Raw genomic sequence first — 23,142 nt, forward strand, 5'->3', positions numbered from 1 at the left:
CAAGCCGGTGTTGTAGCACACGCCTTTAATCCTAGCACTAGGGAGGCAGAGGCCAGCAGATCACTGTGAGTTCGAGGCCAGCCTGGTCTATGACGTGAGTCCAGGACAGCCAAGGCTACGCAGAGAAACCCTGTCTCGAAAAAAGAAAAAAAATTTTTTTTTTTTTTGCCAGCACCCACATGGTGGCTCACAGCCATCTATAATGTGATCTGATGCCCTCATCTGGCCTTCAGGTGTGCATGCAGATAGAGCACTCATATACGTAAAATAATAAATCTTTGAAAAAATAAAACTTAAAAAAAGAACCCAAAGAATTTACTTATGAGTCTGTTGGTGGTGGTCTTTATGCATGTATGTGGATAGCCAACAAGGCCAGGAAAGGGCATTAGGCTCCTGGAGGCAGTTGTGGGCTCACATGCATATGGTGGAACCAAATTCAAGTGCTCTACAGGAGCCATACCTGCTCCTACCTGCTGAGCCATCTCACCAGCTCCCACAGTAGCCTTTTCCCCCCTTTGCTATTCAAAACATGCCTAAGCTATTTCTGCCTTGTTTTTTGTTTGTTTTTTGAGACAGAGTTTCTCTGTGTAGCCTTGGCTGTGCTAGACTCGTTTTGTAGACTCACAGGGATCCACCTGCCTCTGTCTCCTGAGTGCTGGGATTAAAGACATGCGCCACCACTGCCCGGCCAGCCTTGGTGTTTTTGAGTAGCTGTAGTTCCTGTTAGGTTATGCTTAACCCGGACTGATGGGCTCTTTGACATTTCTTTGCTTGTCATTTTTTTTTCAGCAGGCATTTGATGACCCAACTAAAAGAACCACCCATTCTTGCACTGCTCTATTCTGTGCCCAGTTCTGGAGTTGAAGTAGCCTGTGTCTAAAGATGTAGTAGCTTCAGCTCCTTGCTCTACAGGTTCTGTTGCCCGGAGGCGTTTACACCCTACAAAAGTGGATGGACAGTGCTTTCCTTAGCCATTTTCAGTATTTGGTCTGCACAACAGCAGCAAAGATGGGTCAGGAAATGAGTGTCGCAGTGTCCTTATTAACAGTGTGGGGTTGGGAGCAGATGCCTGTCCTTTGAGGATCAGATGAATTTGCATTGTGCTCCATCTCTTGCTTGTGGACAAATCAACCTACTCTTCCTGAAGAATTAGAAGGGAAGCCGATCTTCAAGCCATGGTAGCATATAATGGTGCTTGTGGGGCAGAGGCAGGTGGGTCTCTCTATGAATTCAAGGACAGCCAGGGCTGCATAGTGAGATCCTGTCTCAAATAAATACAGAAAATCTGATTTTTAAAATAGAGGATTCTGAAGGTGGTTATCTTTTTTTTTTTTTACATTTTTTATTCATGAGTTTGATTATTAATTTGAGTATGCAAGTTCTTTTTACATTTTTTATTTAGTGTACGTGTTTAGAGGTGTGGGGGTGGGTTTGCAAATGCCACTTGGTACTCATAGAGGTTACAAGGCAATTTACAGTCCCTTTCCCCTACCATGAGAAAGGGACTGCAGAAAAGCAGTTGAAACCTAAACAAAAAACAGCCCCGAGGAAAACCCTTCAGCACTCATTTTCATTAGTGCTCTATTTGGTTTCTGAATGTTTTAAAAGTTTCATGTACTCCAGAGTGTCTTTAGGTTAGCTAGCAACCAAGGATGACCTTCTAAATTCCTAATCCTGTTGTCCGCACCTTTCCTGCGCTAGACAGACAGGAATGCCATTCACCACCAAGCGGGGTCTAAGCGGCACTGAGGCTAGTTCAAGGCTGTGCGAGCTAGGGAAGCATTACACCAACTCAGCTACACTTCTAGTCCTTGTTTCTGAGTCTTGTCTCTTATCTTATCCTAAATAATTTTCCTGAATTAGTTATCCTCAGAGTTATCTGGGCAGGAATTTTACGAAAAATGTGGACTATGACTGTGCAGGGTCCAGCAAGCTTGGTAGTTTTGGACATCGAAACACTGACCTTCATCATGGTTTTCTTACCGTCGACAATTAGGAACCATCATTAAGTAAAAAGGGACAATCTGGCCCTCTACGACCTGCAGAGTCTCCACGATAACGGGAGAAGTTCAAGGCTGGAGCCAGCAACACACACTTCCCTGACATTCAGGTCCAGGTAAAGAATATTGGGTCCCTAGCGCTGAGAGGCGGATCGAAAAGACCGCTCCAAATCTCGTGAGCAGAGTACCAGAGAGGGCGTGGATCCGGAAGTCTCGCGAGACGACGGGATTTTCCCGCGAAGGAGAAGCGCGGGTTTTTCTCGCGCCGGGGATTGCGCGAGCAGGCTGTGAAGAATTCGCTCGCGGCGTTTAAGGTGTTGAGGAGAGGAGAGTAGGTTCCCGGCCGGTGTCCAGCCATGCCTGCGGAGCGGCCCGCGAGCGGCAGCGGTGAGCCGGCGGCATGGAGGCTGCACCGGGGGCGGGGGGCGTGGGAGCCAGCTGAGGTCCGGGCTGAGGGGGCAGGTGGCGTGAGGGGTTCCGGAAGCCTCCCTTGCACCCCTCTTCACGACCTGGGTTCGGGCAAATGGACATTGTCACCGAGGCGCTACTGCTTTTGCTTCAGATGGTTCTGTGACTTTCAGTAAGTTAGTTGTAGCGACTTGGATCACTTCCTAAAAGCCCTCCATACCTGCTTAGGGCCCTTAGCTCCAGAGATGGCTGAGCAAACGGAGCCTGCTGTGATTACCCCAGCCATGCTGGAGGAGGAAGAACAGCTCGAGGCTGCAGGACTTGAAAGAGAGCGGAAGATGTTAGAAGAGGTAATTCCCCATGACCCGGGGCTCTGCACCCTGCCCCCCTGCCGCCCCCCTCCCCGGGACTCTGCACCCTGCCCCCCTGCCGCCCCCCCCCTCCCCCCCGCCCGGCGTTTCTTCGCCTCTTGTTAGTTCTTTTCCTTGAACTTGAGAGCAGCCTGGTCACTTGTCGTTTTCGTACTTGTAACGATGAAATCTTGGCACGTGATAGGTTTCTGAGGTGTGGTTTGGGGGTAGGGGCGTGGGGAGTCCCAGCTTATCTTAGTGAAGGTTTCAGATTGCTTTTTTTGGGGGGGGGCTGTTATGATTTATCCAGAGTCACTGAGGAGTGCCCTCCACTACCATCTCTGCTTGCCTTTTAAATATGAACCTTCACTGTATGCCTCATCACCTACATTAATCCTTAACCGCCCAGGGTCATAACGTAGTACTAGACAAAGATGGTACATACTGCCATCAGTCAAGAGTGGGCTGGGATCCAGATCTACTGATTATTTCCTCCTCCTTTCTTTTTGTTTTGTTTTTGAAACAGTCTTACGCTGGCCTCCACACTCCAGGATTCCTCTTTACTGAAGTGTGCTACCTAATGATTTCTTAGCAGTTTATTACAGTTGGCTACCTAAGCGATCAACTTGCGTTAGTTTTCTGTAAGAAATCTGTAAGCTAAAATTGAGGTGGACCATTTTGTAACACGTTATAGTATTTATAGTTTCTTTAAACAGAACCTTAAAACTTAGCAAGAGCAGCTTTAACATTTGGGAAATCTTTCTTGTTTTCGGTACTATGACATCCCACCCTGCTGCTTAATTGTTGTATACGCAAGAAAAACTGATAAAACCACAGAAAGTTCTTAAATCCTTTTTAGTTCTTTCCTTGCATTTATTTCATCCTATCAATATATGAGTTCTCTTTGGGGTTTTGAAGCCCAGGCTGGGCCAGAACTCTCAACAGTCCTCCATTCTGAGCCTCCCGAGTATTAGAATTATACATCTGTGCCTTTAATCACAGCACTGGGGAGGAGGAGGTAGGGGGCATCTCTGAGTTTGAAGCCAGCCTGGTCCATCACACAGAGAAACCCTGTCTGGAAAAACCCAAAAAAAGAAAAAAATTTTTTTCTTTGTTATTTGGAAGTGGTGTGTGTGCACTTGAGTTTGGAGAAGCTGCGAATGTCTTGGAGCTAGAGTAAGAGGTTGAGAGCCACCTGGCAGGACAGAGTGCTGGGAACCAGACCTGGATCCTCTGCCAGAGCAGTTGCGCTTTTACCTGCTGAGCCATCCTTCCAGCCCAGGTTATTTTTACAAATGAACAAACTGGGGTCATAAGGTAAATGTGTCAGAGTTCAGCTCCAGTGGGGTTCAGGTTCCAAAGAGGAGATGTAGAGTCTGCAAGGAGGATGATATGAGGGTGAGTCAGGATAACTGGTTTATTGCAGACTTAATGATTCTAAGAGCCATATGATCTCTTCACAGATTGTTTTTAACATATTTTAGCCCTATTTTCAACATCCAGAATGAAAGAGGTAATCAAATTTATTACATTTTTTGAAGCAATAGCAGTAAGTTTAGCAAGCATCTAAGTCCTTGTTTTCTAAGGTTCAGCGACCCCATTCCCCACCCCAAGGGCCCTCTATACTTCCTCTTGCACATTCTCAGCCTCTGTGGTCAGGAGGTCCCAGACATTGAGTCCTGAGCAAGAAACCCATAAGAGCGGTTTGCCTTCCTCATGGGGCACGATGCAGTGTTTGCACCACGCAGCATAATAAGCATTGAGTTGTTCCTTTGTGTGCTCCTGTGTGCCTCAGGCTTAAAATGCAGGCCTGTTCTCATACACACCTCAGAAGAAAGGTCCTGATAACTTTTTCCCAGTATGTCATGCCACCCTAACTCTTAAAATGTCTCTCCTGTATATGGCAGAGTTGGGATCAAGCCAGTCTAACTTAACAGAATCTGCTCCTTGTGAGGCACACCAGAACTTACCATTTATCCTGTAAGGGACTCAATTGTGAGCACTATTCTGTATGTTTTTTTTTTTTTTTTTTTTTTTTTTTTTAAAGATATATTTATTATGAATACAGTGCTCTACCTGCATGTACACCTGCAAACCAGAAGAGGGTATCAGATCACATAGATGGTTATGAGCCACCATGTGGTTGTTGGGAATTGAACTCAGGACCTCAGGAAGAGTAGAGTAGTCAGTGTTCTTAACCTATATGCCATCTCTCTAGCCCTATTCTGTACTTCTTAACTGAACTCAGACTCTGGGTCTAGATCCACCATTTCTCTTGATTGTGTGTGTTCATCCTTGGGATCAGGTGTAAGTGCCTCAGAATTTGTGGAACCATCTTTCAGTTAAGTGTGTGTGTGTGTGTGTAAAGTCTTTTAATAAACACAGGTTTATTGGGAGGGGAAGGAAGAGGCCATACAGGGAGGGGGAGGGAGAGCTAGAGGCAAGCATGTGTGCAGAAGAGAGGTGCCAGTTAATAAATCTTTAACTTCTCTAATTTGGTGCAAACATGGGGACACAATGGTGATTCTCCTGTGGGAGTAGGCAGTTATCAAGCTATATGGTTCCACAGTGGCAGCCTTTTCTTTTTTTTTTTTTTCCAAAGAATTGTTTGGAGAGAATGTCATTGTATATATTCCCATCCTCTACCAAAGCCCATACAAAATTTCTCAAAGGAAAAATGCATAAAGAAACTCCCCAAACAGTGAAAATCACCAAAGAAGAAAGTAGAAGGATGCTGGAGAATTGTGGTCCATGATACCCACATGCTAGAAGTTTGTCAAGCAGCAGTGCTCGTCATGTGGTCCACTCCACAAAATCTCAGAAATCACAATGTTGGAAAGTTTAAATGCCAAGTGTTGAAATTCTGAAAGTCCAAATCCTCCAAGCTGGAATTGGATCAAAGTCAGTCTGAAAGGTACAGGAAGCTGAGTTTTGAAGAATAGATTAGCCAGACTACAGTGACGAAAACTTCAGTTTCAGGGGGCTGGAGAGATGGCTCAGTGGTTAAGAACACTTGTTGCAGCCGGGCGTGGTGGCGCACGCCTTTAATCCCAGCACTCGGGAGGCAGAGGCAGGCGGATCGCTGTGAGTTCAAAGCCAGCCTGGTCTACAAAGTGAGTCCAGGATGGCCAAGGCTACACAGAGAAACCCTGTCTCGAAAAACCAAAAAGAAAAAAAAAAAAAAAAAAAAAAAAAGAACACTTGTTGCTCTTCTAGAGAACCTGACTTTAGTTCCTGGCAGCCATTTGAAAGCCAATAACCATCTGATGCCCCCAGCTGGTCATGGGCACTGCCTATGAAAGGCAAAAGGTTTATTTTGGTGTTTAGTGTTCTGATCCAAATTTGAGGGTATGAATTTGGTGATGACATTCTTGTAGGCCAAATTTATAGCACAAGATTTGTCTTTTTGTTGTGAGTTTTTTGAGATGGGATCTCATTAACCCAGATTGGCTTGGAACTCCCTAGTAACTGGCTATCCTTGAACCCTTAACTCTCCTTCTTCACCTACCTCCTGCATACTGGGATTATAGGCACAGGCCATTGTGCCTGGGTAACAACAGGTTTAAAGTTATGAAAAGATGTGGTAGCCTCTGGCCAGTGAGGATTCTTTTTTTTTTTTTTTGCTTTTCAAGACAGGGTTTCTCTGTGTAGCTTTGTCTGTCCTGGACTCGCATTGTAGACCAGGCTGGGCTCCAACTCACGGGGATCCACCTGCCTCTGCCTCCCAAGTGCTAGGATTAAAGGAGTGCGCCACCACTGCCCAGCCAGTGAGTTTTTTATTCTTGGTTTATTTTGTTTCAGTTAGCATAAAAAGTTAAGGTTTTATACAAGATGTCACTGTTAACTCCTCCCCTTTTATCTTCCTCAGTTCTCTCTCACCACCTGTTTTGGTTTGAGTTCTTTGGGTTTTGATTTTGTTTTCTGATTCTATTTTATTTTCATTGCTTTGTTTCATTTTGTTTTGCGGCATAGTTTCTTGTGGCCAGGCTGGCGCCTAACTTGCTATGTAAAAGGGTGGTGATACTTGTGCCTTTTTAGTAAATGTAGTATGGGTTATTTTTCTTTGCATAGGCGCGAATGTCTTGGGATAGAGAGTCTACTGAAATTCGGTATCGCAGACTTCAGCATTTGCTTGAAAAAAGCAATATCTACTCAAAATTTTTGTTGACTAAAATGGAACAACAACAGTTGGAGGTATGTATGTATGATTAACTAGATAATACGTTAGAAACATTGAAACTGCTTTTTGAGGTATAAGTAAGGTATAGTAAAATGTAGAGGCTTCAAGTATATGGTTTGAGTTTTTAAAATTAGTTTTATTTATTTTATGTAAATGATTTTTTTTTTTGCATGTATGTCTGCATGTATATGTACCATCCATATGTATGTCTGGTGCTTGAAAAGGCTAGAAAGCATTGGATCCCCTTAGACTGGAGTTACAGATCCTTGTGGGCTGTCATTTGGGTGCTGGGAGCTGAAACTTGAGTCCTGGAAGAGCAGCCATTGCCCCATCCTGTTTATGAATTTATTAATTTATTTATTTATTAAGTATCTCATTCTTTTTTTTTTTTTTTTTTTCGAGACAGGGTTTCTCTGTGTAGCCTTGGCCATCCTGGACTCACTTTGTAGACCAGGCTGGCCTCGAACTCATATCGATCCGCCTGCCTCTGCCTCCCGAGTGCTGGGATTAAAGGTGTGTGCCACCACGCCCGGCTAAGTATCTCATTCTTAAAAATAGCATTATTTTAGATAGTTTGATGAATGCTAATTGCCCATTTTTGGTTTTTGTTTATTTATTTATTTATTTATTTTGAGCTGTTTTGTAGACTGGCTTTGAATTTAGGATTCTTCTGCTTCCTGAGTGCTGTGGTTATAGGCATATTCATCAGGTGCAGCTACCTTTTAAATGGCTGGTTTTGTGCTCACACACTTTTTCTTCTTTCCTTCCCTCTGTTTTCTTCAGCAGTACTAGGGGTTGAACCAGGTGTTTCTCGGATGCTAGGCAAATACTCTTAACCACTGAGCTATAATCCTACTGCTGACCTGCACATACAGTTTCTATATACCTGGGAAGCCACCAAGTGGTTCATCCTGCCCATCTTTAATTTCTGCATTGATACATGACCTTAAATAGTGCTGATATGTTTTCTAGTATTATGGATTTATTTGCATTTTCTCTTGGTAAGCTTATACCATGCCTGAATATCTTTTCTTGTCTAAAAATGTACCCTTTTCTTCAAAAATTTGATATATAACCACTGGTCTATAAGGCTTGTCCAGGACAGCCAAGGCTACACAGAGAAACCCTGTCTCGAAAAACATATATATATATATATATCACACCAGATGGTCCAGTGGTTAGAGCACTTGGTAATCTCTCAGAGGATCTAGGTTTGGTTCCCAACCCACACATGGTGGCTTGCAATAATCTATAGGCATGAACACACACACACACACACACACACACACACACACACACACACACACACACACACACACACGAACGAGATAATGTTTTTTTTTCCCTTTTTTGAGACAGGGTTTCTCTGTGCAGCCTTTGCTGTTCTAGACTTGCTTTGTAGACCAGGCTGGCCTTGAACTCAGCGATCTGCCTGCCTCTGCCTCCTGAGTGCTGGGATTCAAGGCATGGGTCACCATGCCCAGCAAATGTACTTATTTTTTGAGACAGGATTTTTCTCTACATAACCCTGGCTATCCTGAAACTCAGTATTTAGAGCAAACTGCCCTTGAACTTCCAGAGATCAACCTGCCCCTACCTACATAGTGTTGGGATTAAAGGTGTGTGCTAGCACATTCTGCCATCAAGTTAAAAAAAAAAAAGGTATTACTTGTGAAGCATTCTTTTCTGGCCAGTGAGTTGGCTCAGTGGGTAAAACCACTAAGCCTGAAGACTTAATTTGATCATGACACCCACCTGGTGCAGTGAGAGTCCTGCCTCCTCAAAGTCTGACCGTATGTGCAGCATGACACACAGATTCCCCGAAGAAGTCAGTGAAAATTGGTAAAATGATTTTTCCTTTTTTTCTTTTTCTTTTTGTTTTTCAAGACAGGGTTTCTCTGTGTAGCCTTGGCTGTCCTGGGCTCGCCTTATAGACCAGGCTGGCCTCGAACTCACAGCGATCCACAGTGAGCTACCATGCCCAGCAAAATGATTTTTCTTTAGTGCTTTAGTTTCCTTATGTTATTTTTTTCAAGCTTCATTGGCTTGTAGCTTTTGTTGCTCTCAAGATTTAAAGCAAGATTTAAAGAAAATTTGCTATCTGCTTCAACTGCATTACCTTTCAGTACGTTTTCCAGAGTGTACTTGTCTCTTGTCACCACAATTAACAGTGATTGGCTAAGACTTTACTACATATGCCAAAGGTTTTTCTTCTTCACTTTGAAAGCCTATTTAAATCTTTGTGGTAAAATAATAAATAGAAGAACACAAAACAATTCTTTCAGGTACAAGACAACTTTCATTTCAGTCACCTCTTAGAAGTTATAGATGAATCTGTATATCTTGCTTAAAGGGTCAGTGAGATGGCTGAGTAGGCAAAGGTGCTTGATCTCACACCTGACACCTTAGTTTGATCTTCAGCCCCATGTTACAGAATCATGGGTGTGCTCATAAAATGAAACTTTGTTAAGGCAAAATGTAAGGTACATATGTGTACCTGGAACAACTAACTTTGTAGGACTTCCTCTTTAGCTTAGGGAATAAACTTGTTCCTTTTCCTGATTCTCTGGGCAGATTGCTTTACCAGTTTATTCCCTCTGCTGGTGGTTGTCTGATGGCTTTGCCCAGGGACTTAGGAGCTTGAAGACTGAAGAGACTTGTTTTCTCTGTGCATCACAGTTCTCATTGGTACTTGACCTTGGAGATGCTATGAGTTTTCAGTTTTGAGTTTCATCTCCTTATCTCAGAGACTAGTTTTCTGTTTGTTTGCCCTTGAAATTGACCTCAGGCAGCAAGCTGAGCAGTTAGAAGGTTCATCACCTTTGTTTTTTCCTTCTCAGAGTTCACGTCTGATATATTGTGTCTGTATTTTCTGTGTGATAGAGGAGGGTACATCTGTTTCCTGTAATCTTGTAAAGCCTAGAAGTAAAAGTTCTTGTTTTTAAATTAAATGTTTTTCCCTCATTTTGAATACATGGTGATGTAATTGTGATGCATATTTTTTGTCACATATCCTAAAGAAGAAATTATCTTATAGGAACAGAAGAAGAAAGAGAAGTTGGAGAGAAAAAAGCAGTCATTGAAAGTTGTAGAGGTAATATAACATGTTAGAATTTCCCCCTCTAGTTCTATGGGTTGAACCTAGGGTCTTGATTATGGTAGTCAACATGATACACCATTGAAGGATTTAGTCCCTTTGAGAAAATTGTTACTTATTTCATCATCTACTTAATTTCATAGGTATTCTATCATTGTCTATACAAAGATATTTACCATTAATTTATGTGCATGTGTTTTGTTTTGCCTGGATGTGCGTGTGAGAATACCATATATGTGGAATGCCCCCGGGAGCCAAAAGTGGGTGATATATTCAGGTTGTTCATCTGTTTGGTATTTGTTTTCTTTAGTTTTCAACTCATTAAAACTTTTTTCTTAATGAGTAGTATATATTTTTTAAAGATGTATTTTTATTTTAGGAATATGAATGAGTGCATGTATGTATGTATATATGTATGTATGTATGTACACCATGTGTACACCACGTTTGCCTGGTGCCTGGAGAGGCCAGAAGAGGGCATTGAAATCCTTGGAATTAAGAGTTATAGGTGTTGTGAGCTGCTCTGTGGGTGCTAGGAATTGAACCTGGATCTTCTGGGAGAGGAGCCAGAACTCTTGAACACACGTAGCCATTGTTCCTATCCCTTCTTCAAATCTTTTAAAACATTTTAATTAATTATTTTTTCTAAATACCCTTTCATATTTTTGTGTATTTGTGGTGTGTCTGAATGTTTATGGATATTCACATATGTATATATGTAAAGTCCCAAGGTTGTCTGTTGGAGGCTTCCTAGGTTATTCCCCTGTGTTCACCGAGACAAGGTCTCACTTAGTATGGCTAGTCTGCTTTCTCCATGGAGCCCTGGAGTTAAATGGGGACACGATGCTGACCCACCATTTATATGAGTTCTTGAATCCACATTCCAGTTTTGACCTTTTCAGCTTGCTGGGCAAGGGCTTTAAACTGTTGAGCTGTCTCCTTAGCTCTTTCTTCACTTAATTATTAGCAATGTTTTGGTTGTATTCATTCCATTATCCTATTTATCCACTTCCCCTGAATCCTTTCTTTCTAACATTTTCTCCGTCTGTGTTCATGCTTATTAGTTCGTGACTCACTGAGTTTAGGGTTTTTTATTTTGTATGTGTAATGATGATGAATAGGGGTTACATACCAGTTGCCAGTTCACAGAGCTGCCTGCCTTTGCCTCCTGAGTGCTGGGGTTAAGTATGTGGCACCACCACATAGGAAATGTTTCTACTTTTGTTTTTATAATGTACATGTGTCTACCTAACTCACCTATGTTTGGGTGATCATGGAGTTTTCCATGATCATGGGGATCCTGGATTCCCCCAAAGCTCTTGTGACCTGCCCGGTGTAGCTTCTCAGATCCAAACTGGTCCTCTGCAAGAACAGGAAGTGCTAAGTCATCTTTACAGCTCCTGATCTGCTCTAAATAGTGACTTTCAGGACAGCCAAGAGTGAGAATCTATCTGGAAAATAAAAGAAAATAATAGCATAAAAGACCTTAGTAAAAATAATATTCTAGGGTCTTGAGAGAAGGCTGAGCAATTAAAGGCATTGGATGTTCTTCCAGAGGATCTGGGTTTCATTCCTAGCACTTAACATGGTGGTTCTTTGTTTGTTTTAGGTTCTGCCTTAGAGATCTGCCTTTCTCTGCCTTCTGAGTGCTAGGATTAAAGGCATGTGCTACCACCGCTTGACTCACATGGTTCTTTTTTTCTTTTTACATATACATTTATATTATTACACATATTTTTACACATATGTACAATAGATTACCTATAGCAAGAAGAACTATGACACAATCAGGAATTATATAGATGTTGCATTCTTAGTGCTTTGGCTATTTGTATTTGACAGCCTTGAAGAAGACATGTTTCCTATCTTGGTGCATCTAAATTTCTGATTGTAAATCAGTCTCCACCACATGTTGTCATTATCAACTTAGAGCACCTATCTAGACCTAAACATATCTTAACCCCGAAACAGTTAACCTTCATTGTAAAACTAAGCTACCTGGTCTTCAGCTCCCTCAGAGACTTGAGAAGTGATAGAGTTGATTGCCTGAGTATGCCGGGATACATGGTGGTTCTTAACTGTCTCTAATTCCAGGGGAATCTGATGTCCTCTTCTGTTCTTGGACACCAAGTGTGTACATGGTGCACAGGCATACATGTAGGAGGAACACATAAAAGTTAATAAACATAATATTCTAAATTTTTGTTTTGTAGGGTAAAAATTCAGTTGATGGAAATGATGAGAATCCAGGTAAATTGACTTGGCTCTGTCTTGAAGAATGTTTGCATTTATGTTTTTAGCTGCTATTAAAAAGTTAATGGATTTGTTTTGTAGTCATGAAAAAGAAAAGAGGAAGAGAAGATGAATCTTACAGTATTTCAGAGATCATGTCAAAAGAGGTAATAATATAAAGAGATTACTTAATATTGGATGTTGACTAAAATCTACTGCTGATTTTTCTTTAAAAATGTTGTGTTTATTTGCTCAGTTGTAGGTAGTGCATGCCTTTAATCCCAACACTTTGAAGGCAGATCTATTTAAGTTCAAGGCCAACCTGGTCTACAGAGCAAGTTCTAGGATAGCCAGGGCTACGCAGAGAAACCCTGTCTTGAAAAACAAAATAAGAATGTATTTACTTAGCTGGACTTGGTGACACATCCCTTTAACTCCAGCATTTGGGAGGCAGAGGCAGGTGGCTTTCTAATTTGGAGGCCATCCATCCTGTCTACATAGTTCCATGCCAGACAGGGCTATGTGGTCAGACCCTTTTTTAAGAAAGAAGCTGGGTGAGGCGGTACATGCCTGTAATCCAAGCATCGGATATCTGTGAGTTTGAGGCCAGCCTGGTCTACAAAGGGAGTCTAGGATAGCCAAGGTTACACAGAGAAAACCTCTCTTCAAAAAAAAGAAAAGAAAAAAATGTTTGTATGGCAGTTTTACCTGCGCGTGTGTATGTGCAGTGCCCTCAATCTAGAAGAGATTATCAGGTCTCCAGGAAACAGAATTACAGAAAGATTGTGAGTTACCATGTCAGTGATAGGAATTGAATTTAGGTCTTCTAGATGAACAACCAGAGCTGTCAACCACTGAGCCATCTCTCCAGCCCTGATATTAGTTTATTGTGTTTCCCTTGAGACAGGTTTTCTCTGTGTAGCCTTGGCCATCCTGAACGGGCCTTGTAGATCAGGCTGGCTTCAGAACTCACATAGATCTGCCTGCGCCTCTGCCTCCCTGAATGCCGGGGACTAAAGGCATGAGCTGCCATGCCTAGCTTTTTTTTTTTTTTTTTTTTTCCTTCTTTTTTTTTTAAAGATAGTGTCTTAGTATATAGCTCAGGCTTGGGGTTCTGCTGTCTTAGCCTTCTGAGTGCTGGGTTACAGGATCATGCAGTTCCATTAGCCTTCACCATAGTTTTACTAAGTATCAAGTGGATTTTATTACAATTATAACCGAAATTCTGGTAGAGAAAATAGTCTTCTGTTTTGTAGAACTAGTATGTGTGCAGACAGTGCATAAATAGACTATTGTAGGTAGGGGGAAGCAAAGATGCTACGAAGTGCTCATGCAGGAAGATGACACCAGCTCTTTGTTGAGGAGTCTGTGATATAGATGCTTGCACTTTTGTGCATATAGGCCAGAAGAGGGCCTCAGATTTCTCAGAGCTGTAGTTAAAAGACATTTGTGGGATGCTCCAGTTGTTATGTGTACACTGGAATCTTAATTCTGCTACGTAAAGGAGTATACCACTACCACCCAGCGGAAGTGGTAGTCTAATATATTATTAATTTTTATTTTTTCAATATTACAGGAAATTTTGTCAGTGGCTAAAAAACATAAGGACAATGAGGTAAGATTTACAAATTTTAGTTACTGTGTGTATCTCTGCATGAGTGTATGTGCATGCCGTGGCATGTGGTGTGGAGCTCAGAAGACAGGCTTGACGGCAGACTCCTTTACCTCCCTATCTTTGCTGGCCTTTTGGCATTTTTGTTTGTTTTACATTAACATGTGTGGCATGCAGGTGTCAGGTCGGCTGGTAGGAATGGTTTCTCATTTTATCCTGTGAGTCCAGGGACTGAACAAATCAGATCATCCATCATTAGGGTTGATAGCAAATGTTGAGCTATCTTTTTCTTCCTCAACATTTTAAAACACAGGTTAATGGCATCTTGAATCTGGTGTGACCAGTAATTTCAGGTAAGCCTGGAGGATTATGAGTTTGAGGCCTGTCTGGCATATATACTAAGTTCAAGTCCAGCCTGAGATGCATAGGAGGTTGTTACAAACCTATAAAAGCATTATTTTTTTGTTTATTTTTAAATTGGTAAGATCCACCATTGATTACTAAGTTGTTACTAAGTTTCAAAAAGATAGGTATACATTGGCATTCCTTTTTTAAAGATTGTTTTTATTTATGCGCGCGCGCGTACACACACACACACCACACCACACCACACCACACCACACACACACCACACCACACCACACCACACACGCATTTGAGTACCTGAAGAGGCCATAAGATCTTTCAGAGCTGGGGTAGAGTGGTGACAAGTGAATTCTATTCTGCAAGATCTACTCAGCTATCTTGTCAGTCCAGTTTTATTAAACTGCATATAGGTTTTATTCTCCAGACCTAGTAAATATATTACTGTAGATTTTGCTACCTTTTCTTTTTTGAAAAAGAATTTCGTGCATGATGCCTCAATGTACATGTGGAAGTAAAGACAGCTTTCCAATTGATAGTATTCTCATTCCAACTCAGGTCTCCAGGCTTGCAGAGCAAGTACTGTTCCCATTGAGACATGTGCCACCAGCCTGTTGCATTTTCTGGCAAACTGAGCATAATAGCATTTAATGTCAAGATTTTAATTAATATTTCTCATTACAGGGTGAAAGCTCTTCCACTGCTAATCTCTGTGTAGAAGATCTTCAGAAAAATAAGGATTCAAATAGTATGATTAAAGATAGATTGTCTCAAACCGTTAGGCAGAATTCTAAGTTCTTTTTTGATCCAGTTCGTAAATGTAATGGACAGCCTGTACCCTTTCAACAACCAAAGCACTTCACAGGAGGCGTGATGAGGTGGTACCAAGTAGAAGGCATGGAATGGCTTAGGGTAATAATGAGTTCTCTTTTTTCTTTTTTTTAAAAATTCTTTCTATTACTATTGTGTCTATGTGGGTGATGGGCATGTGTCACTACACATGTTTATATCAGAAAATGATTTTGTTGAGTCTGTTCACGTTTTTGTGGTTTCTGACAGTTGAACTTAGAGCAGCAGGCTTGAATAGCAAACACTTTTATCTGCTAAGCTATCTTGTTATTCCATATTTTATTTTTAGTGTTTGGGTATAGATAATGTGTATGTATTAGCTCATGTGATGCCATGGTGTGGCATGAGAGTGTCAGAGTAACTTTGCAATTGATTCCCCTTTGAGGGTACTGGGGATTGAAGTCAGTGTTGCCTAGCTTGCATAGTAGGCTTTTTATCTGTTTACCTACCTTCTTGGCATCTTTTTTGTCTGATTTTAAGAGAGGCATAACTGAGGTTGTTGGGAAACAGTGAACCAGGAAATAACTTGAACTCCTGGTCCTGTTGCATCCACTTCTTCAAGTGCTGGCATTACAGACATTCACTATGAAACCTGGTTTGAGTTTGTGTGTGTGTGTGTGCGCGTGTGTGTGTGTGTGTGTGTGTGTGTGTGTGTGTGTGTGTGCGCGCGCCCGTGTGCACGGATGCAATCACATGTATATGAGTGCATTTGCTCTTGTTGCTGGCTCAGGAGCTTGTGGAGATTCTCCTGTCTTTGTAGGAGTGGATGGATTAGAAGAGCATGTACACTGCTGTGTCCAGCTTTTATGTGTGTTTTGGGTTTCCAAACTCAGGTCATTAGGCTTTTGTGGTAACCACTTTCCCACCAAACCATTTCCCTAGCCCTTGAGTTAACTGTCGTTTTGTTTGTTTTTGGAGACATTCACAATCACACTTTGTAGCTGTTGATCCAGAATACACTACATGCTTAGGCTAGGGTAGCCTTGAATTCAGAGGTTCACCTTCCTCTGTTTCCTGAGAGCTGGGATTAAACGTGTGTGCTGCCATACCTGATCTGGAGTTCATTTTTGATACTTCATATGGATTCTTTTCTCTTATAACTTAGTAGCATGATAATACTATTCAAACTACTCTATTTTAGTATAAAATAAATATTTTGTGTATTTTTTTTAAGTATACATTATTTGTGTGTATTGTCAGGGTGCATGTGCGCCTTGTATGTTGGGTAGTGGTGTCCTTAGGAGAGTCCAGGTGCCATGGCGCACACCTGTAATCCAGCACTCAGGGAGGCAGAGGCAGGAGTTCAAGGGCATCCTGGTCTACAAAGGGAGTCAGAGAAGACCCTGTCTGGAGTTGCAGATGATTGTGAACTAGGTGTTGGGATCCTAACTGGGATTTTTTAGAAGAGAAGCAAATGCTCTTAACTGCTGAGTCATCTTTTCAGTCTTTTATGTGTATTTTCTGAGTGCTTTAAAGTGGAAATTTTAAATTTTCAAATGAATGTTAGGGCTTCAACACTTTATGGCCTATACAAAGGACTTTTCATAACTTAGAATTTACTTTATTATGTTGGACTCAGTTTTGATTATACTTTTAAAAAGGAGCTTTTGTTAATTCAGGAAATGTTTGCATTGCCATTTATATATAATGTATTCTTTTGTCCAGATGCTTTGGGAAAATGGAATTAATGGAATTTTAGCAGATGAAATGGGTTTGGGAAAGACTGTTCAGTGCATTGCCACAATTGCGTTGATGATTCAGAGGGGTGTACCTGGACCTTTTCTTGTTTGTGGCCCTTTGTCTACACTTCCTAACTGGATGGCTGAATTCAAAAGATTTACTCCAGAAGTAAGATATATTTTCTTTATCTTTTAAACTTTTATTTATTTTCATTTTATGTACATTGGTACCTTGAATGCATGCATGTCTATGTGAGGGTGTCAAATCTCCTAGAACAGGAGTCACAGCTAGGACCCAAACCCTGGTCCTCTGGAAGAGCAGTTACCACTCTGAACTGCTGAGCCATCACTCCATTCCAAATTTTTTGTTTTTGTTTTGTTTTCAAGAGAAACATGTGCATGTACTGCATGCATATGCTATCTTACTTACATCCCTGCTTTATGAGAAGAATATATTCCTGAAATAGCTTACCCACTTGCCTCATAAACAGTTTTGTTTTTGTGGGTTTAGGGGTGCTTTGTTTTGTTTTTTTCTTTTAGTCAAGTTGACCTACTTAGTTTCAGGAAAATTAACCTAAAAATATCCTTGAGAAAGTGACTTGTTCTCATTTGTGTTTTATCCTGGATCAATATAACCTTGTAGATTCCTACTATGCTGTATCATGGAACCAGGCAGGAACGTCGAAAATTGGTAAAGAATATCCACAGAAGACAAGGGATGCTGCAGATTCATCCTGTGGTAGTCACATCATTTGAGATAGCCATGAGAGACCAGAATGCTTTACAGGTACCGATGGTTGCTTTTGCAATTCATGAGTCGGATTTTTAAATCATGTTATAACCATCCAGTAACATTTCTTTCTCATGGTTGAAGTAATCGATGTACTTTTCATTTCCTGTACAACTGGAGACTTTGGTCTATAGAAAGATGGATGTTGTTGTCTGTTAGTAGAATTAAAGCCCCTGATTTTAAGCTGTGGTCATATTAAAGTATTATAATCTGTCACACATAATTTGATCTGTAAATATGTTGTAGATAAATTTGAGACATGTAGTTGGGATTTACTTATTGGTTCAGTTTTATTCAAAATAAGAATAGAATATTTGCAGAAAAACTCATTTTTGTGTTGTCTTTTTGGATTGTGGATGATACTCTGTCCTTTTTCTTCATTGTTCTAGTTCCTTATTTATTATGTCCATGTTTTGCAATGCAGTTAATCGTCTTTCTCCCTCACCTGCTCCATCGGAATTGGTTATGGTTCTTTATTACTTTGCATTTTCTTCTGATCATATAATGTTCATCCTAAGTAAGTTCACTCTTAGCCTTTTCTTTGTCTTTTTAAGATGGGGTCTCTACACAGCCCTGGCTGCCCTGAATGTCACTGTTCAGATCTTGCTGGTCTTGAACTCACAGAGATCCACTTGTTTTTTTTTTTCCCTTCAGACTGCTGTGATTAAAGGCATGTGCCACCACTGCCCAAATCCTTAACTTTTTCTTACATAAAAGAAGGAAAGTAATATAGATAATGGTTTTAACATGACATCAAAACAGAAGCTCTAAGCAGAGAGTAATATTTTATCAAATGTTCCATTTGTGTGTGTGGCACTGTTGAATATGATAGCTACAGTTCCATCGTTTAATGAAAATGTGTCATGGGAGTGATCTTAGTACTCAAAAGGTAGAGGCAGGAGGATTGGTGTGGTTGGGCTAGCCTAGATCACAGTTACACCTTTTCTTCAAAACAAACACATACATACCAACAAAGCCTTTCCTTTACAGCAGACATATTTATAGAAGAAGGTAGCATATGGCTGAGCTTGGTGGCACATGCCTTTAATCACAGTTATTTATAGGCAGAGATAGGCAGATCTCTGAGTTTGAGGCCAGCTTGGTCCACAAAGCTAGCCAACACTACATATTGAGACCTTGCCTCAAGAAGTAATATATGAAATACTTGTAATTCTACATGAGAATTCTTTTGTGCTAAGTAGCTGCTGTCGAAATAACAGGCATAATTTATACCCAAATCAGACTACATTCTGTTTTGTAACTTCTTATTTAACTGTGTAACCTGAAGACTTATGTTTTTTCCTCTTTACCTGGCCTATATTGTCAGTGAATCTTCCTTGTCAATTCCTTTTGATAACTGAAAATACTCTTGCCCACTGAGCTACTGAATCATTGCCAGGGTTAGTGGTGGGTGTTGGGCCTGAGGTTCTGAGGCTGCTGTTAATGACAGCAAAGGCGTTAGTGCTTACTTACTGCCTAAGTTTTCATGTCTCATCGCATTTCCCTTGGCTTTTGTCTTGCCTTTCACTTACTCATGTACAAAGGCTGTTTTGTATTTTATGATGCTCTTTATGTTGGAAGTTTTGTAGTGGGAGATTATTCAGATTATTTGTCTTTCTGTGTTACCAGAAAAGCAGGCCACTTTCTAGTTTTTTGGATTTTTTTGTTTTTTTTTTTGTTTCGAGACAGGGTTTCTCTGTGTAGCCCTGGCTGTCCTGGACTCACTTTGTAGACCAGGCTGGCCTCGAACTCACAGCGATCCACCAGCCTCTGCCTCCCAAGTGCTGGGATTAAAGGCATGTGCCACCACGCCCGACCCCTTTCTAGTTGTTAACATTTAGTAAGTAGTAATACTTTCATTCTGTTAGGAACTTACCATATAATTTTGTATTTTTTATCCAATTAGCTAATCTTAACTTTTTAAAAATGTATATGGACATTTTGTCTGAATATATGTCTGTGCCTTGTGTGCCTAGTGCCCCCTGACGTCAGAAGAGAGCATTGAATTCTCCATGTGAGTGGTAGGATTCTAACCCAGATCTTTTGGCAGAGGAACAGGTGCTCTTAACCATTTAAGCCATCTCTTCTCCTTTTGGATATATTTTTAGCTAATGGTGTCAAGGATATCTTGGCTTTACAGTTTGATGTTTCTGCTTCCAGATGGAAATTATGGCTGGGAATGATGGTGCACACCTGTAACCCCAGCATTCAGGGAGACAGGCTGGCGGATCGCTGTGAGTTTGAGGCCAGCCTGGTATACAAAGCAAGTCCAGGACAGAGAAACCCTGTCTTGAAAAACAAAACAAAAAACCAAAACCAAACAAACAAAAGAGAGAGAGGAGAGAGGAGGGGGGTGGGGGGGGGGAAGGAATTGATTGATTGAAAGAAATTATGCATATTTATATATTGTAACAAAATAGTTTAGGTAGATTTTTATTTGCTTTGTCAACAAAAGAGAAAGGACAAGTAGTAAATGAGAATAGTTTTTATGACTTTATAAGCATATATGGTGGTTTTAAAATATTAAATTTTGTTTCTGACGATAAGACACATCTAAAATCAGTGAAGAAAATTGAGGAAAGTTACCAAATTAAAAAGAATATCACTTTTATATGTTAGTCTCTCAAAATGAAAATTTTAAAATGTTTTAAAATTCTGGAGCAAGTTAAAATTCTGGAGCAAGCTGGTCTTGGTGTTTTATGCCTTTAACCTTAGCACTCAGGAGACAAAGGTTCTCTGAGATCCAAGCCAGCCAGGGATACATAATGATACACTAAGTAAAATAAATAAATAATAAGTAATAAAACCAAATGTTAGAGTACATGTAACTAATGGAAGATTTCTTTTTTCCTTCATTATTACTATTATTTTGCTACCAGTTTTCCAGGAACTAATGTCACGTGGGGGAAACACTAAAGGACAAGCTAAAGATGGCTTTAACTTTAGAATGAGTGAAAATATTGATATATGATATTGAGGATTTCCAGTGACCTGTACTCTAGGAATATAACATACCAGGCTTATGAATTTAATTATCTTTATTACACCAGGAGAAAGAGTAATCCCGGTAGATAGTAAAATGACATTTAATCCAAAGTCCCTTTTAAGAGAAGTTTTATGGTTAAAGTATTTCTAGGAAAAAATTAATGAGATTGACTCTTAAAATTTCTTTCCTTAATTCATTTTCTAGCATTGCTATTGGAAATACTTAATAGTAGATGAAGGACACAGGATTAAGAATATGAAGTGCCGGCTAATCAGGGAGTTAAAACGGTTCAATGCTGATAACAAACTTCTTTTGACTGGTACTCCCTTGCAAAACAATTTATCAGAACTTTGGTCATTGCTAAACTTTTTGTTGCCAGATGTATTTGATGACTTGAAAAGGTAGGTAAGGCAGTTACTTGTTTTCTGTCTCTTTAAACCTTAAACATCTGTGTTCTTAGCTGAAACATTCATTTCTTTCTTTCTTTCTTTCTTTCTTTCTATTTTTTTTAAAGATTTATTTATTTATTTTGTATACAGTGTTCTGCCTGCAGGCCAGAAAAGGACATTAGATCACATTATAGATGGTTATGAGCCACCATGTGGTTCCTGGGAATTGAACTCAGGACCTCTGAAAGAGCAGTTCAGTGCTCTTAACCTCTGAGCCATCTCTCCAGCCCATGATTCATTTCTTTTTGATAGCTGAACTTAAATGACATTTTAGTAGTTTTTTGTGCTATATATTATGTGTTCTACTTTTGACAGAGTATATGCAAGAGATGATGAAGACTTAGGGCATACTCAGATTGATTAAAAGAAAACAAAAATGATCCCTTAGAGTTGGGAAGGTGGCTCAGCAGGTATAGGCTGCCAAAGCTGATGGCCTGAATTCAGTCCTAAAAGCCTGCACCAGTGAAAGGAGGCAGTGGCTTCTGCAGTGTGCTGTTCTACCTTCCTTCCTGTGTTGTGGCACATGTGCACTCCTTCCCCAAAGAAATAAATGTACATTTTTTAAAAAAGCTTAATATATTTTCACTAAAGAAAAACAGTCAAAGTAAAACATGAGCTTTTAAATACTCATGAGATCATATGGCGTCTTAGCTTTCTAAAACACTTTCATGTTGATAATTCCATTTCACAGAATAGCCCGGCAGCTTACACATTCTTTGTCTCATAGAAGGAAACCTGCTTAGGAGTTGTTAGAAAATAATGGCTAGCACCAGAGAAAAGTTAAAATTCCCAACTTCAACCTAATACTTTTATAGTTGGTATTATTTGAATTTAAAATTATATTTTCAGAATCTTTCAGAAAATAGTATCTTCAGGATAGAAAAAGATTATATTAGTAAAAAGAGTTAATGTGAAATACAGCAAAAGCCTGAGGACAAAATACTGATTTATTCTTATGGCATTAGTGAGGAAAGAAAGCTAACTGACTATCGGAAACTTGGGTGTTTTATTTTAAGAATTCATTTTAAGACTGATTGTGCAAACTTTTTTAAAGGATAAAATTATGAAGACCCATGAGTTTTAGGGTACTAGTTGAAAATCTCATTTTAAACCACTCATCAAGCGGTCTGAATTTGAGATTATATGGTCTATTACATTACTATTTGCATGTCCCCTTCTTTCACCTGCAGAAGAAGTAAAAATATATAGTATGTCCCTTTCCAGTTTAGTGTTATAATTATATTGAACTTAAAAACTTTGGCTGTATATGTGCTAATACGTCTGTTATCCGTGTGCTGAGGAAGGAGGATCAAGAGTTGAAAGTCAGCTTAAGTCTGTAGCGTGCATAGCAGACACTGTTCCCCAAACCCAAGGGCTCAGGGTATATTCGATATGGCATTAGGCTTTTATTCAGGAGGGTCCTGGGTTCCAGCTTTAGCATCACACCTACTCATGCACATACAGGTAACAAGAGATCATTCAGCTTTGATCTTCAAAAAGAGCATCATGGGTGCTTCATAAAATTTTTGCTTTGGACTGGAGATATAGACTAGTGAAAGAGAGTTCCTGTTTAGTATACTTTAAGCCCTGGTTTCATCTTACCAGTATAAAATTAATTGAACAAAAATTTTAAAAAGCATACCATATACCATATTTGACTTATATATGATTGTGTCTCGTTTAGTAAAAATACCCTCTTTAGATTTCAGAATAATCATTTCTTATTTGAATGCAGGTTTTGATTTTATTTTTAAAAATTGCCCATACTTGTTAGAACAATGTTCCTACTTTGTAATCACAAATTAATATGAAATTGATTGATGCTGTTATAGTGACATGTGCTTGTAATATCAGCACTCGGGCATGGGGAAGGTCAAGAATAACAGGAGTTCATGGTCAGTCTTGGCTATACAGTGAACTTGAGTCAGCCTGGCCTAAATGAGACCCTGTATGATATAAGAAAATATGATATAAACATGTATCATGTTAGTACAATTGAATTCGTGTGATAGGTTAACTTGTAAATTATTTTTCTTTTTCAGCTTTGAGTCTTGGTTTGACATTACTAGTCTTTCTGAAACCGCTGAAGATATTATAGCTAAAGAAAGAGAACAGAATGTTTTACATATGCTGCACCAGGTGCTGAA

The 23,142-nt window shown here is 40.1% G+C and overlaps 1 protein-coding gene across 1 annotated transcript in view; it reads left to right on the forward strand.

The window, feature by feature from the left end:
- The first annotated feature begins 2,285 nt into the window (after nucleotides 1–2,285).
- Nucleotides 2,286–23,142, forward strand: part of Hells (helicase, lymphoid specific) — a 35,932-nt gene continuing 15,075 nt past the window's right edge. The window contains exons 1-12 of the mRNA XM_051146427.1: nucleotides 2,286–2,387; nucleotides 2,637–2,758; nucleotides 6,830–6,952; nucleotides 9,976–10,032; nucleotides 12,249–12,285; nucleotides 12,370–12,434; nucleotides 13,844–13,882; nucleotides 14,927–15,154; nucleotides 16,757–16,939; nucleotides 17,414–17,557; nucleotides 20,751–20,947; nucleotides 23,038–23,134. Coding sequence (XP_051002384.1) covers nucleotides 2,357–2,387; nucleotides 2,637–2,758; nucleotides 6,830–6,952; nucleotides 9,976–10,032; nucleotides 12,249–12,285; nucleotides 12,370–12,434; nucleotides 13,844–13,882; nucleotides 14,927–15,154; nucleotides 16,757–16,939; nucleotides 17,414–17,557; nucleotides 20,751–20,947; nucleotides 23,038–23,134 — 1,323 coding nt within the window. The 5' untranslated portion in view covers nucleotides 2,286–2,356. The remainder of the gene's footprint in view (nucleotides 2,388–2,636; nucleotides 2,759–6,829; nucleotides 6,953–9,975; nucleotides 10,033–12,248; nucleotides 12,286–12,369; nucleotides 12,435–13,843; nucleotides 13,883–14,926; nucleotides 15,155–16,756; nucleotides 16,940–17,413; nucleotides 17,558–20,750; nucleotides 20,948–23,037; nucleotides 23,135–23,142) is intronic.

This window comes from Acomys russatus, chromosome 5, assembly GCF_903995435.1.
Source record: "Acomys russatus chromosome 5, mAcoRus1.1, whole genome shotgun sequence".
Taxonomy (NCBI): Eukaryota; Metazoa; Chordata; class Mammalia; order Rodentia; family Muridae; genus Acomys; species Acomys russatus.